Source organism: Gouania willdenowi, chromosome 14 (assembly GCF_900634775.1).
Source record: "Gouania willdenowi chromosome 14, fGouWil2.1, whole genome shotgun sequence".
Lineage (NCBI taxonomy): Eukaryota > Metazoa > Chordata > Actinopteri > Blenniiformes > Gobiesocidae > Gouania > Gouania willdenowi.
In genome coordinates, this window is record NC_041057.1 from 29,296,384 (window position 1) to 29,321,187 (window position 24,804).

General features: G+C 37.8%; 1 protein-coding gene across 1 annotated transcript in view; it reads right to left on the reverse strand.

Annotated features, from left to right (window-relative positions):
• The window catches only part of med13a (mediator complex subunit 13a), a 161,866-nt gene that overhangs the window by 15,902 nt on the left and 121,160 nt on the right, over positions 1-24,804 (reverse strand). The window contains exons 12-22 of the mRNA XM_028466211.1: positions 24,569-24,690; positions 23,277-23,367; positions 20,176-20,387; positions 19,603-19,802; positions 12,912-13,834; positions 10,993-11,160; positions 9,169-9,392; positions 8,124-8,313; positions 3,042-3,462; positions 1,722-1,953; positions 337-528 (exon numbers count right to left, since the gene is read on the reverse strand). Of these exons, the coding sequence (XP_028322012.1) occupies positions 337-528; positions 1,722-1,953; positions 3,042-3,462; positions 8,124-8,313; positions 9,169-9,392; positions 10,993-11,160; positions 12,912-13,834; positions 19,603-19,802; positions 20,176-20,387; positions 23,277-23,367; positions 24,569-24,690 (2,975 nt within the window). The remainder of the gene's footprint in view (positions 1-336; positions 529-1,721; positions 1,954-3,041; positions 3,463-8,123; positions 8,314-9,168; positions 9,393-10,992; positions 11,161-12,911; positions 13,835-19,602; positions 19,803-20,175; positions 20,388-23,276; positions 23,368-24,568; positions 24,691-24,804) is intronic.

A 24,804-nucleotide genomic window follows, 5' to 3' on the forward strand; every position in this document is an offset into this window, starting at 1 on the left:
GAGGGTTAAAAGATCCTTTGGTCCTGTTCCAACCCTTAAAAGATGGCTTTTGCTAAAAACTCCTTATAGTACGATGTTGTTGTAACCTAACAGAAGCAGACTGAAGAGAGTCAATGCTAAAGAGTTAAAGGCTGGGTCACATCAGAGCATGTCTGGATAGAAACTTGTGGCCAAAGCAGCTGTTCCTTGCTTACACATTGATTAGAGCACAAAGGCCAACAGCAGAGTGCTGCTAACTCCCAGTGCCCAGAGGAAAACTGGAACAGATCAGCCTCTACTTACACAAATGGATGAAATCAAAGCAATCCAGAGTGTGTGGTCGTTTGCTGTGTGTACCTCAGGGTTTTTTAGTGCGGTGTCGACGGCCAGGCCAGGTCCAAATCCGGTCAGGGATTTAACGTGTGTAGAGGTGGGCAGTGGCCGTCGGCACTGAGAGAACACGGAGAAGGCCAAAGATTTGAGGTGTTGGGCGTATATGTGTCGGTCTTCTCCTCGAACCGGCTGTAACAGGTACTGGCATGGCACAATCTGGAAAGAATACAAAATTATAAATTACATAAATAAATGGGAACGAGCTTACGTTAAAACTTTTATGATTAATGGATACCCAAGGAACTTTAAAAGTATGCATCATACATATGTAATGCAATTTAATACAACTCTGCCTAAATTAGGGAAATAGTGATTGATTATTATGAATACAAGTGGAAAAGTTTTCAAAGTGGCATCTTCGGTTTGCTCCCTTGGGTGTTGTGATCTAACCTCACATTAAGGCAGTGGTTCCCAAACTTTTTTGAGTCGTGACCCCATTTTGATATCACAAACTTTTGGCAACACAAGATACTATTTTTCCTACTAGAATTACATTTTGTTTATGTTTTTTATACTGAGTTACAAACAAGGTTGGAGTCAATTACATTTTTCATTTATAATTAAGTTTTCAATTACCTATGTTCAATTACTACAGTGACCAGCATTTTTCTTAAATTTCAATTAAATTACTATTATTTTGTATCTTGAGAAAGTCAACTACAATTACATTCTCAATTACTAAAGTTCTATTGCAAATAATAAGCTGTAAAAAACACTTAAAACAAATAGAGTATCTATCATCTAATTCCTTTCCTAACTATTTATTTTTGGTGTGGCCATCTGAGCCTTTTTGTATCTTTATACCCCTCGATTACATTTTTTTTAAAATGGTAAAATGTGGGAATGCTTGAGATTAAACACATTATGATAATTGTTAATTACATATATGTAGAACTGTAACGTTCCAAAGTATTGCGTTAAATTATAGTTGAGAATTTCTATAGAATTTACATGGCACTTACAAAGTCAATCATGTAAACTGAATTACAATTTAATTACGATTACGACAGCAACTGATTTTTAAATTACAATTATGATTCAGCCATATTTTTAATTCATTATCAATTACACCATTAGAATTGAAAGAAAGTTACGCCAGCTAAGATATTTCTATAAATCTAACTTTAATTACTAGATGTTTTTGGAGAAAGTGAAAATATAGAATAAAGTTGTTTAATATTGTGTGTGGTGTTTTAATTTAGAAAAGAATAATGAATAAAAAAAAAAATGTGAAAATGTACTTTTAAGCAGTAATTTTTGAATGACTAGAAATTTCAGGTCACGACCCCAAGGTTGAAAAACCCTGCATTGAGGACACAAACTGATTACCAGAGGAGAAAGTTGCTGACCTGCACAGAAATGGATCCTCGGATGTGCGCAGGTAAAAACTGGAGCATCTCCAGGTAGCAGCGTAGCAAACCCAGCGTCCACACGCTGGAGTTGGTCGGAACTGGGCCCGAGCCACTGTCCGCCTCCTCGTAGCTAAAAGGGTCCACAATGTAAACAACAATGGCAGGGGGATACGTGATGGCATGGGACTCGCCGTCTGTGGGCACGCCCACCTTCTCTCGTTCCAAAGTGCTGTGGGGGAAAAACAGGACAATGTTACACACTCTCAGCATGTGGTCATTGTTTCACACAGAGAACGCAAACACAATTTTATCTGCAAAGAAACCATGAAACTCTGCTACATCAAAAACAAGGCAAATCAAAATAAATCTGAATAAATCATGAAAGTACTAATGCCACTATTTTTTATGGCGATGCTAAATTAAACTACAATGTCCATCTTAACATATAATATAGCTTTTTAACAGTGCTCGAAGCTTCGTTTCCATAACCCATGAAAATACACACACCTAAATTTCAAAAAAAGTTTTTACGCTTTCATGACAAGGTTTTACAGATGTTTCAATATTTAAATGTTTCGCATCGTCCTCTGATCGAGAGGTTGGGTGTTCAATACCGATCTATAACAGTCTATGTGTTGAAGTGCCCTTGGGCAAGACACTGAACCCCAAGGTCCTCCCAGTGGTTGACTAGCGCCTTGCATGGCAGCTCAGTCCCAGCTCTGTGTGTGAATGTGAGTGTGAATGAGCTGATATGTAAAGAACTTTGGACCTCTGTCTGTGAAATGTTTATATAAATGAACATTACTTACACACATGGAAACAACTTCATTAGATATGAGACACTTGCCAGAAGCAAAAGTTACAATGTTTAATTAACAGTGACTAACAAATATTGGTGTCTCGAGGAAAAAAAAAAAAATCGAATTACATTGACTTGACTCTAAAATATCTGACATTGTTTTTATTTTATTTATTGACGTTATTGTTTAGGGTCTTCCAATTTATTTTTTATTTATTTTATCTACTTTGAAAATTACTTTGATCTCCTGACATGTTTCCACTGCCAACTGTCAGTCTTCCACAGAGGCGTCTACTGATTGCTTTGATGTATCCTTATGAATTACTTAATAAGGAAAGCATCAAAGCTTCAATTGATTGCTTTTATGTGTCGTTATGAGTTCTTTCTGAGACCACTCTCAGGTTGTCCAGGAACCCAGGAAATTTCAAAGTAAATGTCCTGAAAAAACTTTGTCTGAATAAATGAAACCTTAGCATATTGTTTTAGTGGCTGAACTGGTTTTTCTATAGGTGTGATACCTTTCAGGAGGTTCTGTTGTTCCCTGGTTCTGGGTGCTGGAGTTGTCCCCTGAGGTGCCCATACTCTGGCTAGTAGCCTGCTGACACTGCTGACCGCTCTGAGGGCCATTTCCTGGCCCTTGGCTGGCTACGCTCCCAAACGGTGGGAATGAGTTGGGCTTGGCTGATGGGATGGCCCCACCGGGCTGGTTTGCAGAAGAGCCGAGGCTGCTGGAGGTGGTGGAACCGTTTCCTGCTCCACTGCTGGTGCTATTGGTGTTTGGAAGTGAGGAACCAGCAGCGTTGGTTGAGGTGTGTTGTTGTCCACCTGTGTTTGAGGTGGAGCTCGATACTTGTGAGGTTGATGTTTGGTTGGATGAGGCTGGGGGGCTGGGCTGGATGAGGAGGGAGCTGTCCAATGGCTGTGAGGCGAGGTATGGAGCTGGAAAACAGAGACCACAGAACTTTTAATAATAGCAGGGTTGTCGCCAGCGCTGTTGAGCGTAGGGGATCCCGACGTTGTCAGTTTGCTCCCCTACAGAGCAATGTTGTCCCCTAAGCTCCATTTTCAGCAACATACTTGTAGGGGGGATATTAATTTTGAAATCCATAATTTTACTTGTACTTAAGTACTTTTTAAAGAAATAATTTCTTACTTTTCTACGCCCAACCGTCACTGAGTAAATTATTATTTTTTGTGATTATTTTTTCATATTGATCAGAATCCACTAGTAACTTTTACTTTGAGTACTATTTAATTGAGCTACTTTAACTTGTACTTGAGTATTTTATGTATGACTTACTTGAACTTGTACTTGAGTACAATTTCAACAAGTAACAGTACTTCTAATTGAGTAGGATACTACACGATTGCTACTGACCGAATTCCTTCAGTACTGCCTGTACAGATTCACGGCAAATCAAATGGTACCATGTTTCGGGACAACACACACTCTGACCTTGTTGTCAGAGTGTGTGAGTGTGTAGGTGCGTGGCCCTTTAACTGCTCGACCATGTGCGGAGTGAGGGAGCGTGTGTGACCGGAGAAGATCGATTATAAACTGTATGCTGTTTTTAGTGATTAGCAAAATAAAGGTTGCAGCTGATGAATTAAAGCGGAGTCCCATGTCATACTCAATGACTGCTGAGAAGCAAGGGAGTTAACCCTGAAGCTGAGGATATCGGCCTGGGGAGGAAGTTAGACGCCCCTGTGTCTTCCGACCACAGTCTGAAGACGAGACACACGTGAAGCCTCCATCAGCATAAGGAGACATATTTCCTGACTGTGGCATTGCAAAACCTGCTGTTGCTTATAGTCCGTATTCAGAGGTGCATAGCAGAGGTGGGGCACACACACACAAACACGAACACACACTATCACCCTGAAACCGGAGCGCATCGCTCCGCTCTAGGCTCGGCTGAATCAACAAAACAACCACGCACACACATACAAACACACACACAGACACTAACAGCAGACGCTGTCCTTGCTTTCAGAGCCAGTAGACTGGGGACGAAGTCTGGCGCCATGCTGCTCCGCTCCAACCGATCGACATTTCTGCCGTTCACTCAAAGGTTTCCACCTTTGTGCACAAATGCGAGTGAAATAAAGCCGTGTCACGTAAAGCAACTCTTTGGTGTAAATGAGCGATAAAACAATGCAATGGGAACATCTACAGAACGTTTCATCACAACAATGACGTCATTGATCGGATCGGCGAATTAAGACATTACAGCCGATCACATTAATTGCATGAAATGCAAAATATCGGCCGATCCGATATAGCCGATGAAATCGGTGTAAAGCCTAATCAGTACTCTTTACACCTCTGTAAATCTCTGCAGAGAAGATAAAAAGTTACACTATTTGCTCAATTTCCACATTCTCCCACACTGATCACACTCAATGCGGCGCTTTAGTTGAAGCAGAAACGCTTTCTGTTCTGTGAGTCTTTTTATAAAACAACTATAACATTCGCTGAAGCGAGAGGTGCTGAAGGTGGAAATTCTCCTGCAAAGAGCTGACGAAGCCAGGCATCCAACACGGGAGACCTCATCAAATCCTTGAGGTGGCAGTTACCCAGCACTAAATACAGTCTATTGCCAGAAGCATTATGATGACATTTGCCTTTACACAAATATCAAGTGTGTTATTTTTAGTTGGATTCAACTCTTTTGGGAAAAAAAAAGAAGCCGTTTAAGTGCATTTTAGACCATTATTAAGTGCATTTGTGAAGTGAGGCACAGATGAGCGGGAGAGCCTGGCTCAGAGTGCAGCATTATTTCATCCCCATGGGTTTCTGTCAGGTTAAGGGTTTTGTGAGGACCAATCAAATTCCTCCGCATCAGTAATTCTAACACTTTCTTTTCCACTCTGTTAAAAGCTTCTCCACTGAAGTTCAGCAGTGGCTGATAGTTTTAGTCAAAATTTAGTCATGAAGACTATTTCAGTTATACCGTAGATAAGTTTAAGTCAACTAAATTACATTAATAATTTAGTTGACCACAACTTTTATAGATATAGTTGACAGTAAATTTCTGCAGGATCAATAAAGCTACTCTCCTAAAAAGAAAAAGAGTTTATGAATTTTTTAAAAGATTTAATTACCATTGATCAACCTGATATGTGATGGTATAAATGTTTGTAAATATACACAGACATGAGTTCCGATTAAATTTCGTCCCATGTGACAAAATCATAGTTTTGTTTGTTAATAGTTGACAAAAATATAAATATATTGTGATATACTTTTCATCAGCTTGATTTTTAGTATAGTTATAGTATACAGGGATGTCCAGAAGCGTAGGCAGTGGGCGGAATCGCCTACTACTCTCTTTCTGGCCGCTGACTTTTAAACACGTTCATAAATGATTTCTTATCCCTTTAGCACCGGAAGAATATCTGTAATATTACGTGAATATCTGTAAAAGTCAGGCTTTTTTATTAGCTCTGTCTGCTTGCGCATAGCATCTCTTCTTCATTGCGCAGAATAGCTGCTACCCAACCAAACACCAGGTTTCCAGCACCCTCTGCTGGTCAAAACAAATATCTGGCGGCTGCAACTGAAGGAAAACAATCATTCTCTCTAAACATTTCCCCAATAATATAATAAATCTTAACATTCACAACATTACTGAATTCAACTAAATTAAATAAACATTATCTTAAAGAAAGATTCAACACAGAAAAGAGTCGCTGGTAAGAATAATTCACAGACCAAATTTGAAAAAAGTAGAATTTGAAGGGTTTTTTTTATTCCTCTCTATGGAATTGAATATGTATTTGTTTTAAACATTCATGATCAATATCATCATGAATCACAAATTAAAAGTCCTGCGTCCAGGCTACTGGGTTACGAAAATCACAAATGTAAGGGTATATATAAGACATATTATAAATAATAATGCGCTTGTGATAGATATATTATGAATATTAATGTGCATTGATAAAACTAAATATATTACCAAAACCAACTACAAGCAAACCACACAAAAATGATATTAATCGTGCAGATATGTTCCAGTGCCAGACAGCATTCTACAGCGGACTACTAAGAGACCAAGCGCCCATACTACTGCTATACTATAAGTTGGTACATTTTCAACTGAAAGAGGTAAACTGATAATAATGCTCAATTCTGTCTTCATTATCATTGATACCAGATTTCAACTTGTAAATGCATCATGCAAACAAAATCTAGGTGAGAAAATACATCATGCTAAGACAAGTGCTACAAAATAGACAGAAGAAAAGCCACTAATATAACGCCCCCCCCTAGATGTTGCGCATCATCGGCCCGCAGGAGCGGAAACTTGCAGCGTCTTTTAGCCTTCTACTGTTATTTTTAAGCCTACTTGTTTTTTTTTCTGGACATCTCTGAGTATAGTGAGTGTAGTTATTGTCACTTCAGTCAACAAAAACTATGATGAAAACTTTTAGTTGACAAAATTGACACTGGTGTGGAGATCTGTACCTATCTGTTTATCCGACTAATATATCTCTCGTAGTTTTATCAACCAAACTTTTCCACCAGATGAAAACTACATTACAACTAAATGAAAACTAAAATTTATTTAGAATTTATTTTATATTTTAGAGATAATGAGTTTTAGAATAAAAAACATGGAATCCAATATGACTGAAATGGTAATGTTTTTATAACTGTTTTTCAAATTATTATTATTTTCTCACAAAAATCAAGCATTAAGTGCAATGTAACACTGAATATAGCCTCACATGCATGTTTTGGGAAAATAACAGGCATTTACAAGCAACTTTGGTGAAGGAATAGAGATGTCAATTCTCGCAAAAAAAATTTAGTAATATGATGTGATATGTCAAACTTCACTTCAGCCCTGAAAGGTGCAGTCTGCAACTCTTATAAAAGTTACTTTTTATCATATTTGCTAAAGCTGTCACTATCTAAGGACAGCTTAACATCAAACTTGTAGTTTGTGTGAAAAAAACAGGCTCATTGCTCCAGCTGCTCCTGTAGCCTTTGGCAGATTTCCAGAATGCACCGTGACTGAGCAAAAAGAACCATTCAGAGCCAGGATTGTGTTTGATGGACTGTCTGACAGCTGTTGCTCACAGGCCCCGCCCCTTTCCCGGAGCTAGATCTCCGTCTTTTTTACAGTGTATGGTCTGGAGGAGTAGAAGATGGAATTAGCGACTTTTCTGCTTGAAAGGTAATTACTGCTGATTAATTTACATTATGTTTGATTTGTAATTGTTACACTAGAACTCTGTAGTGGATGTGTTGATTGTGTGTACACAGCAGCCTCCGTGTGGGCTTTAAGTTTTGGGAAAATATCATACAATTCTACAATATTTCTCGCTGTAAAACGAGTGGTCTGATGTGTAACTTTAGCACGTGTAACAAATGGCTGTGCATCAATTCTGGCGAAAAATTTGCGTGATCTCAGCACATTTTTTCCATGCATAAATTAATGAAATTAAAGAGTCCTCCATTAAACACCATTAACCGTATTAAGCACGTTTGGCAGGATTTCAGGAGGTTCAATAACCTTTAATGACATCTGATTGATGTGTGAGTTGATGATCTATTGTCCATACTGTATGTTTGAATGTGCAACACGTACCGAGGCTGTGGCGACACACTTGTGCATAGAGTTTGAGTTTGGTGAAGGCGTCGCTGTTGCTGCTGGCAGCTTTTAGGAACCACTCGCTGACCGGTTGATCTGAAGGATTCTTTGTTCTGCTGCTCCCTACCAGGACTAGACCATCAGGGTAACCTTTGGAAATGGGCCGGTGCTGACCCAGTCGACACGACTGTAGAACAACAAGGAGGAAGGATGTAAAAAAATGCACACACACAAAAATACAGTCATTGGAAAAATCAATTTTATGAGAAGAGACAATATTAAGCACCCACTGAATTTCCCTGAAAATAATGCAATTTTATTCAAGATGATCAAAAAAATGTGTCATATTAATCTTTTCAGTTACTTTTGCAAATCAAAAAAAAAAAAGAAAATGAAAAAACAACAGATCCAAATATATTCAAAATTTCAATAGTACAGCTTCAAACTTCAAATTTAAGATCAAGGGCCAAAAACAGTTTGATCTCAATCAGAAACAGAATTAGATATACTTTATTTATCTCAGGGGGGAATTGCTTTTTTATTTTTCTTACAGGTGCTCCAGAAATATTTCAACTGAAAAGAAACACTAAAACCTAGGAAAGAAAGAAAGAAAAAGTACATACTGTAATTAAATTAAAAACTGTTAATTATATATGGATTAAATATAAGTGCATACCTCCAGGAATATATAATACAAATGTACAAATATAATACATATAAAAAAAGTGAGACAGACTTGATAAATATCCAAATTTTTCCCCTAAGGAAACTGATGCCCCTAAGTGTACCTTAGTTTATTCAGATTAAGATTTTCTCTCTAGGTTAACCACAGATAAGGAGGTAATATTCTCACAGGCATTTATTTATTGATTTGTTTGTCTGTTAGCAGGATTACCTCTTATTTTTATGGAAAGGCAGAGACAAATGTTTCAGACCCACATTATTCCCTTGCCTAATAAAGATGTAAGAGGTTTTCAAGCTTTAACAAACACACATTTTATGTACAAAGTCATTTCATTAGAAAATAGATGCATTTCTTTACCTCGTAAACAGCAGTGAGGTCTCTAAAGAAGCTCCTGGCACCGCTGAGCAGGGCTTCGTTGTCAGGACAAACAACCAGATAACCAACGTCCCGCTGGGAACCAAAAGGATCCAGCAGCAGCTTCTCCCAGTAGGGCAGACCGAAGGGAGACAGCACCACAAAGTCATACTCATAACCCACCAGAAATGTGGGGATGGGCAGAGGCTCGGGGGACTCGTCTGTACCTGTGGGACAAGTGGAGAAACAGGAGCAGCGTGTGAGAGAGGGGGTGTTGGGGAAGTGTTGGGGCGTCTGCATCGGAATGTGAGGTTACAGAAGCGTCTGACAGCTCCTCCCAGTAGAGCTGACATCCTGAGCTCCTTATTGATCTGACAACATCCACAGTTTTTCTCCTTCAACACACAGACGTCCAACATGACACACACAAAAGAAGCACCAAGTGTTGCTCGTGCCCTCACAGTAAGCCAGTGGTTCTGAAACTTTTTTTGCCTTATGTACCCCCTTTCTCTTATTTCTGAATCCAAGTACCCCATTTGTCCGCTTACAACATTTTGCTCAGAATACCATGAAAAAACAACTACAGAGCATAATAATTGAATGAATGAGCAATAAACACACATTTTAAAAGAATCCCATTGTGTAAATAGGTGGAATGAAACAGTATTTAATGCCTTCAGTACTGAATAGATATATTTTTATTGTTTTCATCATTTCCAGTCATCTCCTGTTTGGTGTGGGACCAAGACTGATATTTGTATTTTTGATTCATCTTCTAATTAAGATCATTTCAATCATGATTATCATTTTAAACGAAAAATAAACATTATAAAAACCCAATGTTTCTAGACTTAGACTTACACTTAACACAAAAAAACAGCAGCAAGTATTTACATAAGGTTAGTATTTAAAAAAAAATAAGGTGCAGATATAAATAGATATCAAGAGGAAAAGCTATGTGTAAGATTCCTATACAGATAAGTGTATTGTGCTGTCATTTGTTAACCCCCCCCCTCAAGTGCCACCATGTTCCCCACGTACACATACCCCCATTTGAGAAACATTGCCGTAGACAGTAGGGAACCGACTACTAGGCCTTTGTCTCCGTGTCTCAAAGCTTTCAAGTAAAGTTGGGAACGTGTTTTAGTGTAAAAACCAGGGTTGGGGTCAATTACATTTTTCAATTACAATAACATCTTCAATTATCCAACTTCAATTACAACTCAATTACTATTAAGTTGAGCAGCATTTTTTAAAATTGCAATTAAAATTACAATTCCTATTTTTCTCCTGGAAGTCAATTGTAATCATGTTCTACTAAAGTTCAATTACAATTAATCACAACTGCTGAGTCATTAATAAATAACCCCATAAAACGTAACCTTCTTTTTGTGTTAGCATCTCTTATGATATCGGGTCAGTTTTGACCTTGTTAGGCTTCCTTATCCATGAAAATATTGGTTTTAATATTTTTGGTGTGGGCTTTTTTTGTGTCAGTATATTGTTTGATTTTTTTTTTTTTTAATGGGGGTAAACTTGATATGAAACACATTTTAATAATTATGCATGTGTAAGCTGTAGAACTATAACATGGTTCCTCAGTTTTGTGTTTGATTACATTGTCAATGACAGTTTTTATAGAATTTTCATGCCGATTACAAAGTGAACTATCTGAACTCAATTACAATTCAATTACAATTACAACAGAAACATGTTTTTTCAATTACAATTACAGTTATAAATATGTAATACTTGTAATTAATTACCAATCACGCAATTACAAATATAATTGACCCCAACCCTGGTAAATATGTTGTCCTGCTTTACCGTAAGAGCCCCGTCCAGCCATCTTGTGGAACTGCTGCCAGGTGAGTGGACCCTGGACGCCCCACGATCGTATCGTCCTCTTCTTCTGAATGGCGTCCTGCAGCACGGGCTGGAGTGAAAACAGCACCCGCAACACGTCCTGAGAGCACAGCGCGCTCACGTCCACCGCTGAAGAACACAATACCATCAAGAATCAACAAACAAACAGGCTTAGAACACGAACACACACACACACACGTTCAATATCCAAAACATATTAAACATCGGCTCAGACCAGGAACTAAGAAACAGAAGAAAAGTGTAAAGGTTGATAAGGGTAAATGTTTTTCTAATACAATGGTTATTTTTAATTTTAACTTATGTTTCTAGTGAAAAACTAAGACACAGAGGCAAGCTACAATGGACTCATGTAAAAGATTTTGCAAGTCGCATAAAGAAAAATTGTTATATGCCAAGAAAGACTCATCTTTATACTATAAAATAAAACAGATATCACATTTCTTATTACACTCTTACATGCAGTTATGAACCAATAATATAGTTTAAAAAAAGTCACCCAAGAACCAATGCATATATGTGACTAATCATTAGTGATAGGAATGTCCCAATACAACGTTTTCATTTCTGATATAATACCGATAGAGCAGCCTTGCATATCGGCCGATATCGATATTGATCCGTTATCAGCATGAATCATACATACTTTTTTTAAAAAAAATGTTTTCTCTCTTTTCTTCACGATAAAAAAAAAAAAAAAAAAAATACTTATTTTATAGCGTGTAATGTTAGACAAGGCTTGATCAAGTGATGTTACACAAGCAGAGAACAATAGTCAGCAACAGTAGGTATGAGAAAAACTGACCCATGTATTATTAACCAATTGGTTACATACATTTTAACCTTCAAAATAATATCTACAATATTCTACAATTGAATAAAATTTATAAAAATTAATTGAAAAAAATAAAAAATAACAATAATAAAAATCGAAAATCGGGAAATTTGAATCCAATATTCGTTTTCAGGCTAATATCGGATCGATATCCGATATTTGATTGGGACACCCCTAATTAGTGATGTGAACAGTCTATGTTTATAGCTCTAAGCTGATCTAATTACAGGGAGCTGAGGCATATGCGAAGTTGTTTACTGAAGGCCCAAACATGTTCCAGACCCAAACCCTGACAATCTTTTTTCTAATTTTGAGGTGCTGACATGTCCACCAGATAGGATGTATAGCAGATCTCTTTATATATTGTGAGAGAGTAGGTGGAGCTGTATTACTATACCACATTTAAGCTTCCTACGTGGTGTAATTTTTCAGATTTTGGAAGCTGAAAATGGAAGAAAAATAAGGACGCACAAATATCGACACACACCCCCCTCTTTCTAAAATGTCCAAATCTCAAAAAGTGTTGAGCTCAAAATGTACAGTGTTCCAACTGAATTATTAAGGAACAATTTGTAAACATTTTAGAATTTTTTGAGAACGAAGTGGATGGTAAGCCCTGAAAATGTGTTAAAATGACATGTAATGACCCCTAATACAGTACAGATAAAATATTAAAGCTTTCCAAACATTATGTATCTATCAAATTCATGCACGATGTGCACGTTTCCATGCTCCGGTAGTTTGTATTGATTATTCCATCAAAACAGCATCGTTTGTTTTGGCTTTCAACCATTTGTTTTGAAGAAGTGATGTGTGGAAAACAGAAATTGGAAATATTTAAAATCTTATTCTGAATAATTAGAATATTATTATGAAAAAAATAATGTAGGGAGTTATTTGTTTCTTCCTGGAAAGAGAGATTTAAAGCATTACCAGAACTCTCGTTCCTGTATTTCTAATGATGAAAAAAGAAAAACAAAAAATGAAAGAAAGTGAAACTATAGCACCACAGGAGTTTGTTCCTCACCGTTTTGTTTGGCCCAGTGGTGAAGACATGTGCTTTTGACCAACGCCTCGTCCACTTTACCTCCTGACATGTTGTCCATGAACTGCCTCCCGTGCTCCAAAGCCATGTAACAGTCGCTGTGGTAATCTCGTTCTTCCACCCGTACACACGGAGTCACGGGGCGCCCACTCGGCGCTCGTGTCACCGCGTCATGCTCCAGGATTAATATTGGTGAGAAAGGGTTGGTGCACTGATCCTGCAGGAGAAGAATCAGCTCGTTGGGGACATTATCTCCTCTTCCCACACCCGTTTTCTCCAGGGACGAGAGCCGCAGCTCCTCAAAGCGCTTCTCTGCCTCTCTGCTGACGTCCGACCCACGGCCGATGATGTCCAGCTCGTCCTCCAGGAAGAGACCGGAGCCGTTTCCGTAGCGACGGTTGACCACGGCGCTAAAGCCACAGCTGCAGGTTTCCTGGGCCTCGCTGATGGGGTCGCTGAGGTACACGCCCACATCCGATCCTTTGATGTTCATGTTACAAACGCAGATGCAGCAGCTGTCAAAGTTGCAGTCCTTGAAGAGGTTCATGACGGATTCTGAGAGGATGAGGGTAACGTAGAGGCTGTGGGCTTCAGGGATGGAGGGCACTGTGGCCGGCTCCACTGAGTTGAGCGGTCGGCAGGTGGAGGGAGTCGACGCCGGCGAGTACAGGTCCGAGTTCTCATACTTCAGAGATCCTTGGACGCTGGAGGGACCGCGAGGTGTTCGTGGAGTACGTGGTGTGCGTGGAGTGGGAGCGGAGAAACGGGGCGTAGCAGGAGATGGCAGGATGCCCGTCCCACTGTTGCTGGGTGGAGCGCTGTTTGATATGAAGGGTGTTTGAGTCTGAGGGGTGTAGCTCTGGCTGTAGTCCTGATCCATGGTGCTGCCCACGCTGGGGATGCCACTGAGAAGAAAAAGGGTGAAGATTAGGTACAGTGATTCTCAAACTCTATACTCTCTCGCACCCCCTTTCTCTTATTTCTGAGTCCAAGTACCCCCTTTGTCCGACTACAACGTTCTTCTCTGAATACTGTAAAAAAAAAACTCTAGAGCACAATGATGGATGGAATGAGTGATAACACACATTTTAAAGAATCTCATTTTGTAAATAAGTGGACTTAAAGAGTATTTAGTGGCTCCTGAATGGATTTATTTTTTGATAGGGGGTCATCTCCCTCCGGATGCTTGACCAAGATTGACCATTGTATTTTCAGCTCATGTTCTAATCAAAATCATTTCAATTATTATAATCATTATTATTATTTTAACTAAGAATAAACATTATAAAACCACATATTTTTATTGCTTTTATTTGTTCATTTTCTACTCTCTTTCTCAAGTACCCCATGTCGTGCCATCTCGTACCCCCATTTGAGGAGCACTGGATTAGGAGTTAGATAATCTCTGGGATTAAAGGTAGCTTTAGTACAATTCATCAATTGAGTTGATTCAGAAAATTAGTCACTGCTTCACATAAGTTTACTTAGTGTTAACGGAGCCACTGGGTCTGATTCTTGCTCTTCTTCACTGTGATCCGTCTGGACTAATTTTCCTGAGGCACCACTTCCCTTACTTCTGCTATTGAACCGTTGCCATGGTTACCCAATGAAGCATTAGGCGGTCAGCTAAGCGAGGCCAAAGTAACGGCTAAAATTTACCATAAAAATAAATAATAGACTGCGAAATGAGTATATACTGTCTAGTATATACTATAAGTACGTTTAGGATTATGAGAGTTCCCACTGAAGTATACTTCCAAGTTTCCCAAGAAGCATTTTAAACGTACAAGAAAAAAAACCTGAATCACACTGAGGCTAAAAATCTCTGTTGATTCTCTATCTTTGAAAGTTCTGAAAACATTTTAAGTGAGAAATTGACCAAGTAGAATATCAACATTTTGATTTAATTTGATTGATAAAACTCACAGAAACACATTCCATGTTGACATTTCGAAGATTTCTGGAGGCCCTCCATTGTGCTACTGACAAAACCTATAGTTAACTTCAAAACAAGAGCCATATTTACAAAAGTGTATAAAACTAATGGAAGACAAGAAGAGATGCTTTTGTTTTGAAAAGGGGATGTTTGATTTCTAGGATGAAGCCGCTCGTAATGCATCATGGGACGGTTGATTATGACTAGTGTGTCCACAGTGCATATTTCAAAAATGTCCCGATTTAGTATACATGCAGGTATTTCTTACATACGCAATCGTTCCATACTATGTGCCCATACTAACGTGTGGAGCACTACAGACTGAACTGTGTAGTGTAATCATTGCCGTGCACTGTTAGCTTTTCACAGTAGCATCCATTAAAAGCAGCGAACTCAACCTAAAGGTCAGGTTTATCTTCTCTGCAAAGCACCTTTAATCTAAATTAAGGCAGAGCTATACGTGTAATTATGTGTCAAAAGCAACAATGCACTTAATGTGAGCTGGGCCATTTAATTACATAATAAACTAAAGCTACCATGAGTTAGAGCGCCATTAACCAGGAACGGTTCAGTTGTGTTTGGTTCTGAGATAATAAATAAATAAAACAAATACATTTCTAAAAACAATAAAATAACTTTTTTTTTTTTTTTTTACATAAAAACAGATTCTGCAATGATTAACTAAAAACTATAATGCAAAATTATAACTTAAAAAAATAATGTACTGTTGTTTTGGTTAATGTTTAAAAGAAGGTGTGATTGTTATAGAATTATTTTGTGGTTGAACACATCCCTAACAAGCATTGCACATTATTACAACCAAAAAATGTCCAATTCAAGCTGTTGTTGTTTGCTTTTTAAAGAAGCTGGAGATATTTTTTTCTCATCAGATAACAACAAAGTGAAAATCATGTTTTAAACACACTTTTGTAACATTTTTAAAAATGTTTCTCACATTGCATTGTTGAATTCATAGAAGTGTTTTTACTTCATTCTTACTGTGATTTCTTGTGTTTCTTCTCCAGATAAGGAGGATAAAGATTTACTCCCGGTGTTCCTCGAATAATCGACCAACTTTTACTCCCTACTTTTCTAAACAAATATCTGTACTTTCTATTCCTTACATTTTAAAAATGAGCTTGTTACTTGTATGTCCTTTGAAGATGACGTCACGATGTAAAAAGGTTATGGTTACCATTTTCAAGTTTTTAAAAATGTTAAACTCAGGGTTTAACTGAACATTTGCCTGCCTGTCTTATTATTGAAGGGACATTTTTTTTACTTTTAAACCTAAAGCTGTCACTATGTAAGGACAGCTTTACATCAAACTAGTAGTGTGTGTGAAGAAAACTGACTCATTGAGCCCCGCCCCCTGCTGCTACTGCAGCCTTTGGCAGATTGCCAGAATGCACCGCGACCGAGCAAAAAGAACCAATCAGAGCCAGGGTTGTGTTTGATGGACTGTCTGACAGCTGTTGTTCAAAGGCTCCGCCCCTTTCCCGGGCTGGAGCGCCATCTTTTTTACAGTGTATGGTCTGGAGGAGTAGAAGATGGAATTGGTGACTTTTCTGCTTGAAAGGTAATTACTGCTGATTAATTTACATTATGTTTGATTTGTAATTGTTACACTAGAACTCTGACACTGTGTTGTTGTTGCTGCTGCTGCTGCTGCTGAGGTGTGTGCACATTGAGAGAGAGAAAGCTGCAGTAATATGCTTTTAACAGAGCATGTTATATTACTGTGATGTTGCTGTCGGACTAACGTTAGCTAGTTAGCTCCTCTGAGGGAGGGACTTTGGAAAGTTTGGAGGCAGGGCAAAAGAGCAGCGGGGAGGGAGGGGGCGAGAGGGATCTGAGAGTTGCGGACTGCACCTTTAAGTAAGAGAGCAACTTCAATAATTTGACTTTTACCAGAGTCATTTTTTTTAATCAAGTATCTATATTTTTATTTGAGTACTGAAGAAAAATACATTTGCCACCTCTGAGCTCAGGGAACGTTTGGGGACTGGAGAGAAAGAGTGTGAGTGAAGGAGGGAGGAAAGGGTGAGAAAAACATGGACAACAGGACACAAGCATGATGGGAATGCACATAAATTCCACCCAGCTGCACTGCATCCGTACATTATTAGATTTACTGTTTTACTGACGTAGGAATGTTTTTAGATTAACAATGTGGATATCAGTCAAATCTACAAATAATTGGAATTTAAAAACTTAGAATGAATACATTTCAGGGCATTTAAGGCCTTTATTAAACATTGAGACTTGTCATTCATACCCATTAGTATATTACAGTAATTATGATGCACCTGGCCATAGATCTGTTTATAGATCAAGAATAGCTTCTGGATTCGAGGCTTGGTTGAGATAATTTATTGGAGCATCCCACATTGAAAAACGTAGATATAAAATGTCAGGGAACCTCCATATATTTTACAGCACATGAAAACCTATTTTGGAGTATTTAAAACTTTAGATGACCCCAACTATATTTAATGGTTTTGTGGCTAAATTGTGGCTATTTTAATGATGTGTATTTTGTTGTTCTTGTTTTATCCAGGTATTTGTGCTTACGATGAACTCTGGACTTAGTACTATATCTTTATGTACACTTAGTGTGTCACATGTAAAATGTTAAAAATCATAAATAAATTAAGGAAAAAAAGAAAAAGGATAGCTTAAATGTGTGTAATGATTGCTAAAAAAACAAACAAACAAACAAACACATATTTTAGCTCAGTCTGATTAAGACCTTGAATCTCCAAAGAAAATAAATGTGCTGAATGCCTGTTTCATCTAATTCAGTGTCAGTGATGTGCAGAAGCAGTTTTTCATCACACCCACACCTCAGGCTTTGGCCTTTTCATGTCACTTCATTTGTTCAGTGTGTGTGTGTGTGTGTGTGTGTGTGTGTGTGTGTGTGTGTGTATCATTTGCTGAACACTGAGGATTCTCTGTAATAACGCATTGACAAATGCATCAACCTCTGCCTGACAATGATGGGCAGAGCGCTGAACAAATGGCTGTTATAAATTAGAGTGTCCAAATGTAATAAGGACTCACGAGTCTGATTGTAGAAAATCAATAAGAGGAAACCAGGCTGTTTTACTGATGCATGTACATTGTACAGACAGGACAAAGCCATAGAGCAGTGGTGAACATGCACAGATGCTGTGGGGGCTCAACTCACCACCCTATACATAAAAAATCGTTTTAATCGATGAATCAAATTTGTAGATAAAAACAATTTTTGTTTTGCAAATTTGAGTTTAGAAAAATACTAATAATAATTAACTTTTTTTTTTTCCCACCACGCGAACGCCCCGCCCCTACGCTCTGTCTCGTGTTTATAAAGCAGCATGAGCTCGGCTACGGAGTGGGTGGAAGGACGGGCCGTCCCCGCCCTCCTCTGGCCCTACGTCACCCGTCTATAGACACGCCCACTCATGAATATGCATAAGTATCTCGCAAATCAGCCTGTTTGTGTAGAGTTGCTCAGAAAGTGACTTTTCAGAGGCTAAAACTCTGGAAAACAGGCGAGTTTGGGAAAATAAACCTCAAATACTATGTTTTTGGGGTTCTTAGAACAAATGGAGATGGATGAAAAATAGCATGACGTGGAACCTTTAAACCTGGTTTAAAGCTTGAAATTATTGAATGACAGAGCTTCATTTACTTTTTATTTTGAAATTGTTCTATGGATTTTAACTCTTGAGGACAATCACAGCAATAAAGTTAAACTTTTGACAATATATCTGATGTCTGCAGTCATTTTTAAGTGCATTAAAAAAAAATAAAATTGAAAATCGAATTGAAACTCGATTTTTTCTTTAAAAAAACCAGAGATTTTTTTTTTTTAGGCAAAATCACCCAAACCTATTTCTTTTCATTATGCCACTGTACACACACTGCACACTAAGCCTTTTAGCAGAACATCTGTAACCCTCAGCTCTCATCATAATGACAAATGAATGATAGATAACAGTTACACAAAATATTCTCTAGCACAGGCATTGCCAACCTTGGGGTCAGGACCCCATTTGAGGTCACGAGACACTAGGAGGGGGTCACCAGATGGCTTCAAGAAACTAAAAATATTTTTGGAGCCCATTTTTGCTTAGTTTGACCTCTTTTGCCATATTTGAACATATTTCCATCACTTTTTCTTGCCATATTTTTTTCTCCTTTTAATGCAATTGCTACATTATTCCCATTACTCCCACTTCTCCATCAAATTTAAATGCCTTTTCTGCACATTTTTTCCACTGTCAAGACATTTCCACCACTTTATGTTGCATATGTTGACCCATTACTGTCACTTTAAACCACTTTTCACCACATTTTATGTTTTTTTTTTTTTTACCAATTTAACCACAACAGCCAGCTTAAACTAATTGTTCCTACTTTTTACATTACTCTAATCCTCTCCCCCATTTCTACCACTTTAAAGCCAATATTAACACTTTGGATTTTTTATTTAATTTTGACCTTGTCTGCACATGTTGTCGAAGGTCAACACAACATGTTACAACATTGACACTTTAAACTTTTTTTTAACCACTTTTTCTGACAGTTTTTGGTCACTCTAATTTGCAACTTTTTTCCACATGACTGATCTTCAATGTTCATGTCTGTGTTCAACCACCTTCAGGTACAGTGGGGGTCCCCGGTTTCAGGAGCCTTTATTTTGTGGGTCACGGGGTGAAATAGTTGAGAACCTCTGCTCTAGCAGCATACCTGTCTTTGTTGAGGAAGGTCATGACAGGCACTGGGTGGTGAAGCATCTCCCTGCCCATGGTCCAACTGGATCTGTAGATGCAGTCTTCAGGTATTTTGATAGGAGGAAGACACTGACTGGGCAACGTCTTGAGGGGGGCGAACATGGAGCAGCCCACAAAAGCCTGGCACAGGTTGGGCTTGTACACAAAGGAGAAGTCCTTGGAAATAAAGAGAGGCAGAATTAGACTGTTTATTCAAAACTGTAAACACGATTAGTAAAACACATTTTAATAATGCCAGGATAGAAAAAGGCACTTAGTTGAAGAATCTCTTAGATTCACTGAAAGCAGTTTCTTATAATCATCCTGCAACAACAGACATCATCTGATAATGAGAGCATTCACTTCATGGTTCCATCATTGACAGGTATACAATGAGACAATATCGTTCTCTATAATCTGCTCACCTCCCAGCTGCCTCAGAATCACCATCAATAAATCCACACGCAGTCATTTACTCAGATTTACAACATCTGCTGATTGTGCCTGTAAATGTTATTTTATTAGCGTCAGGCTGACAGGACAGGCCCACCTTGATTTCTGATGGCTTGGGACTGCAGAAGCTCTCCTCCACCTCGATCTTAAAGTGGCCCCCCAGAATGGTGGTCCCGTCCAGCGTGGTCATTCCAGAGTTGGCTTCCATGCTGCCGTAATCCTTACTGCACATGTTCATTGGGGAGTATCCCATGATATGCTGCTCGAGGGAGGGGGGCGTGGGAAACATTTGATGGAGGTCTGCAGAGCCTGGTTAGAAGAGGGAAAATAAGATGAACATTTCAAATAATATCAGACAAGAAAATGTAAATCAATGTAAGATATTACATTTTATTTTAAGACTTAATAATATTATAATATTATATGTTTTTGTTGTTATTACCCTATTTTGTGTGTTTTCGCCTTTGTTTTTGTGTTCTATGAGTATTTTCGGTGTTTTTGTTGTCATATTGTATATTTTTCTTTTTTCACAGAGTAGAACCGATCTTATTTCACGAGTTCCCGGTGTATATATATTAAGCTTAATTGCACATTATGTTAGCTCTCGCTGATGAAAATAAACACAATTTTGTTGTTTAAGCTAATTGAATATTTATTTAGTTTTCATTGATTCAGATTTATACCAATGTATCTCCAATTAATTATATACATTTTCTTAATCAAATTTCACCACTAATTTATTTGTTTGTTTGCCATTTTTCAGAAATTATGAACGGATTATGACTAAATTTGAACCAAAGACAGACCTTACATCATGAAAGATTCCGTTAAAATTTAGAGGGAATCCGGATCAATATAGTGATTCTGGATCAGTTTCAAAAATGTAAAAACTATCTCTCATCATGGGCGAAACTTCAAAAAGTCATATCTCGCTTCGTAATAAACCGATCTTTAGGTAATTTGACTGGGATATGTCTGGTTGGTTACTTAATTACCTCAAGAGTTTCAAAGAGATTGGATCTGGATTCTGCATTTAATTGCAGTTTAAAGATTAAATAAATGGTGGCGTCTATATATTTGGACATACTGTACGGGTATTAATGGAGATAAAAATGTATTCGAAGCCTTTAAAGTGTGAATGATCATGTTATCATGAATGATCCAGATAACTGACAAGATCTAGAAAAAAGGAGATTTGGTGCTTGGCGATGATGTGCTCTTGTTTTTCTTTATTATTTTAGTTGTCATGTGTTTTCGGAGTAAATTTCTGTATTTTTGTTGTCCTTTTGTGCAATTCTTTTTGTAATCGCCCATGTCTGTAATATAATATATATATTGAAATAGATTTTACGTAATTCGTCTGTAGGTGCAAAGAGCATCTTTTAATTCTATTTTCATTCATCACAACTGTTCCAGTTTCGAGGCACAAAATGAAAAAGGCCAAACTTGATGTGGGCAATATAAAAGCTGCTGGTGTATTAGTGGAATGTGTGCAGGAGGGAAATAAACCCTATTCTGTGAGGAATAGAATGTACGACGGTGCATTGCTAGTTTATGAAGCTTTAATTACAGCTGACCTGAGACCAATTTGCTTCACAATAAAGTATGAGGTGTCCTTAAGTACTGTTATATTTTTTTATTTGTGTGTCCCTGAGCTCAAACTGCACAGTGTGTTATAAAAAGGTTTCTTTATGAAAAATGGTGCATCAGCTGTGACATGTCAGCAAATAGAGAGTAAAAAAAAAAGCTTTTAACCCTACAACATTATCAGCAGGTGATTTTCACCCGTGCAAACGTATTTACATTATTTTGATGAAGTAGTGTTTGTCAGTGTCTTGGTAGCTTCAGCATCTTCTCTGATGTTTTAGAACAGGGGTGTCAGACTCATTTTAGTTCAGGGGCCGAATACGGACCAGTTTGACTTTAAGTGGGCCACAGATTTAAGGCGGGGAAAAGATTCAAAATAATTCAACATTAATGTGCCATGGTTTGGACTTCCACGTATAAATTATATATAAATGATAAAGTATGTGAATAAATCTGCCACTGCAGGAACTTCACTTAAATTTCTCTGATTATGGTAATTTGGGGAAATTTTGTGGAAAAATTTGAGGAAAATTTGCCAGATTTTGGAAAAACTGAGATTTCTTTCAACAATTTGAGATTAAAAATGACTGTCTTCATGCGATATAAGAACTGGAAAACTGAGCTCTGCAAATACTGTAGATTTTAAATGAATTAACAAAATGTTTCATGTTTTTTTTCCAGCATTTTTACTTTCTTGAGCGAGTCAAATTTGATGCTCAAAAGTCTAAAGGGCCGGATTTGGCCCCCGGGCCTTGAGTTTGACACATGTTTTAGAAAGTGTGGATGTTTTCCTACTTGAAAGCCCACTTTTTCCTACAGGCCATGTTTGGGTGATTTTCACCCAGCAATAGTGATAGTGTCCCATTATTACTCAACTGTATGTACCGATTGTATCTAAAAAAAAAGTAAGGAAAAGTGGTCCTGAAAATTCGATACTGTCTTTATTTAGTCCAGTATTTATAAGTAAATATCACAAAGTGGTGATTTCCAAGGAAATTTATATGGTGATTAAACTTTTTTAGTCAGGTGATCCTTTTTATTCAACTGAAAAATGCCATTTTTTGTTCCTACATTACTAATTTTTCAGTAATTTTGGTTAAAATAATTTTAGATTCCACCCATGGAAGTTTTTTTTTCATTTTGTTAGGCATGGCATAACAGAATAAAAAAAAAACACAACTCATATTTTGATTATAATTAACTTTTATTGAGTGTAATATGCTGGGTAAAAATCCCCTGCCGATAGTGATGCTGTTACTAATTTTAGCGATAGTGTTCTAAGGTTAATAGAGATGAAGAAAACAACTAAAGAGCCAAAACAGGATGTCTGCAAAAAGCCAAAAACACAGAGCAGCAGCTCCACGCTGTTCACCACTAGGGGGCAAAGCCAAGTGTGAGCACCTGCTGCTACTCTGTAGTAGTAACAGTCTCACTGTCACTGAGTGGATTCAAACATTTGACACTCTTTATCCACCTGTGGTAAGACATCATTTGGAGCTCAAGAGGTAAAATGTCAGAGCACAGACAAAAACTCGCGGTAAATCCATGGTTTTAGTGCATCGGTGTCACGGTGAGTGAGAGAAATAGACAGGTAGGTGAGGAGATGCATACTTATGCAGGACACTGGGTCCAAAGTGGATGGCTTGGGTTCCTTGCTGCCAAACTTTTCCTCTGTTCCATTCACTGTTCGTCTGGAACCAGGCTGTGAAACAGAAGGAGAAGAAACACTTCACTTTGTGACGAAACATACACCACATTAAAAATCAGCAAAGTTGTGCAGAAGGAAGATAACTATTTGGTTGGGGTTCTTCTTACAGCTAGCAGGAAGGTCATAACAAGAAACTGGCTCGCTTTAAACCCACTGAGACAAAAACAATGGCTAGATATAGGACAAGAAATAAGTGTTAGAAAAAATGACTTACAGGAGGTTTTTTTGATCAAAAATGGAACAAATGGATTAGCTTCACAAAGAAACCAACATTTAAAGGATAATGTTAATTATTTTTTGTCCCTTGTATAATGAAGAAATGGAATACAAACTTGAATAAAAAATGACTCTGGGTGGCTCATCTTCTAATCAAGAGGTTGGGGGTTCGATCCCTGTCTATGTGTCCTTGGGCAAGACCCTAAGTTGATCCCAGAGCCTTGCATGGCAGCTCAGTCCCATTGCTGTGTGAATGTGTGAATGAGCTGATATGTAAAGCACTTTTAGACTATTTCAGTGTGGGGATAAAGCTCTATATAAATCAAGTCCCTTTACCATTTAAAAGTATTGAAGTTGCTCTCTTACTTGAGTAAAAGTAAAAAAGTACATGCCACTAAATATACTTGAGTAAAAAAAAATAAAACATGAAATAAATGTCCCTTCAATAATAAGACAGGGTTTTTAAACCAACAAATTCCGTATCTTTTTTTTGTACTTGTTGAAAACTGGTCTATGGAAATACATTAAATCTGTTACCCTTTATGAACAGCTCGAGAATTTAGCAATCATAATAGATCAAAATTGTAAAAAAAAAAAAATAAATAAATAAAAAAAAAAATGCAAATGCTTAATAAAACCCAAAAACTTGAAAATGCATCTTTTTACATCATGGCATCATCTTCGAAGGTCTTAAAAGTAACAAGCTCATTTTTAAAATGTAAGGAGTAAAAAGTACAGATATTTGTTTAAAAAAGTAAAGAGTAAAAGTAAAAAGTAACCAAAAAAAAAGATGCTCAAGTAAAGTACAGAAGTACGGTAACAAAGTATTTACTTGTCACCTCGGGTGTACACAAAGACCTGATGCCATGCTTGTTGTTGTTGTTCTATGTTCATGTATATATGTGGAAAATATGATGAAAATTTAAAAAACCATCTTCCACATGAGCTGCTGCTTTGTGAGAGCTATGGTCGTACTAACCGGCAGATCGTCCTCGTCTGAGTTAAAGAGGTTGTCCAGGTCGTTGATGGACACCACCAGGTCGGTCTCGTGAAACAGGCTGGTGGACGCCATGCGGTTGTTAGCAGCTGTACGCTGAGCTTCTGCAGATAAATCACACACACACACTCTCATTTTTAGGTTACGACTCCCATAAATGAATTGAGGCTTCTTGAGGAAACAGTAATGACAATAATTTCGCTTGGGGCCAGGATTAT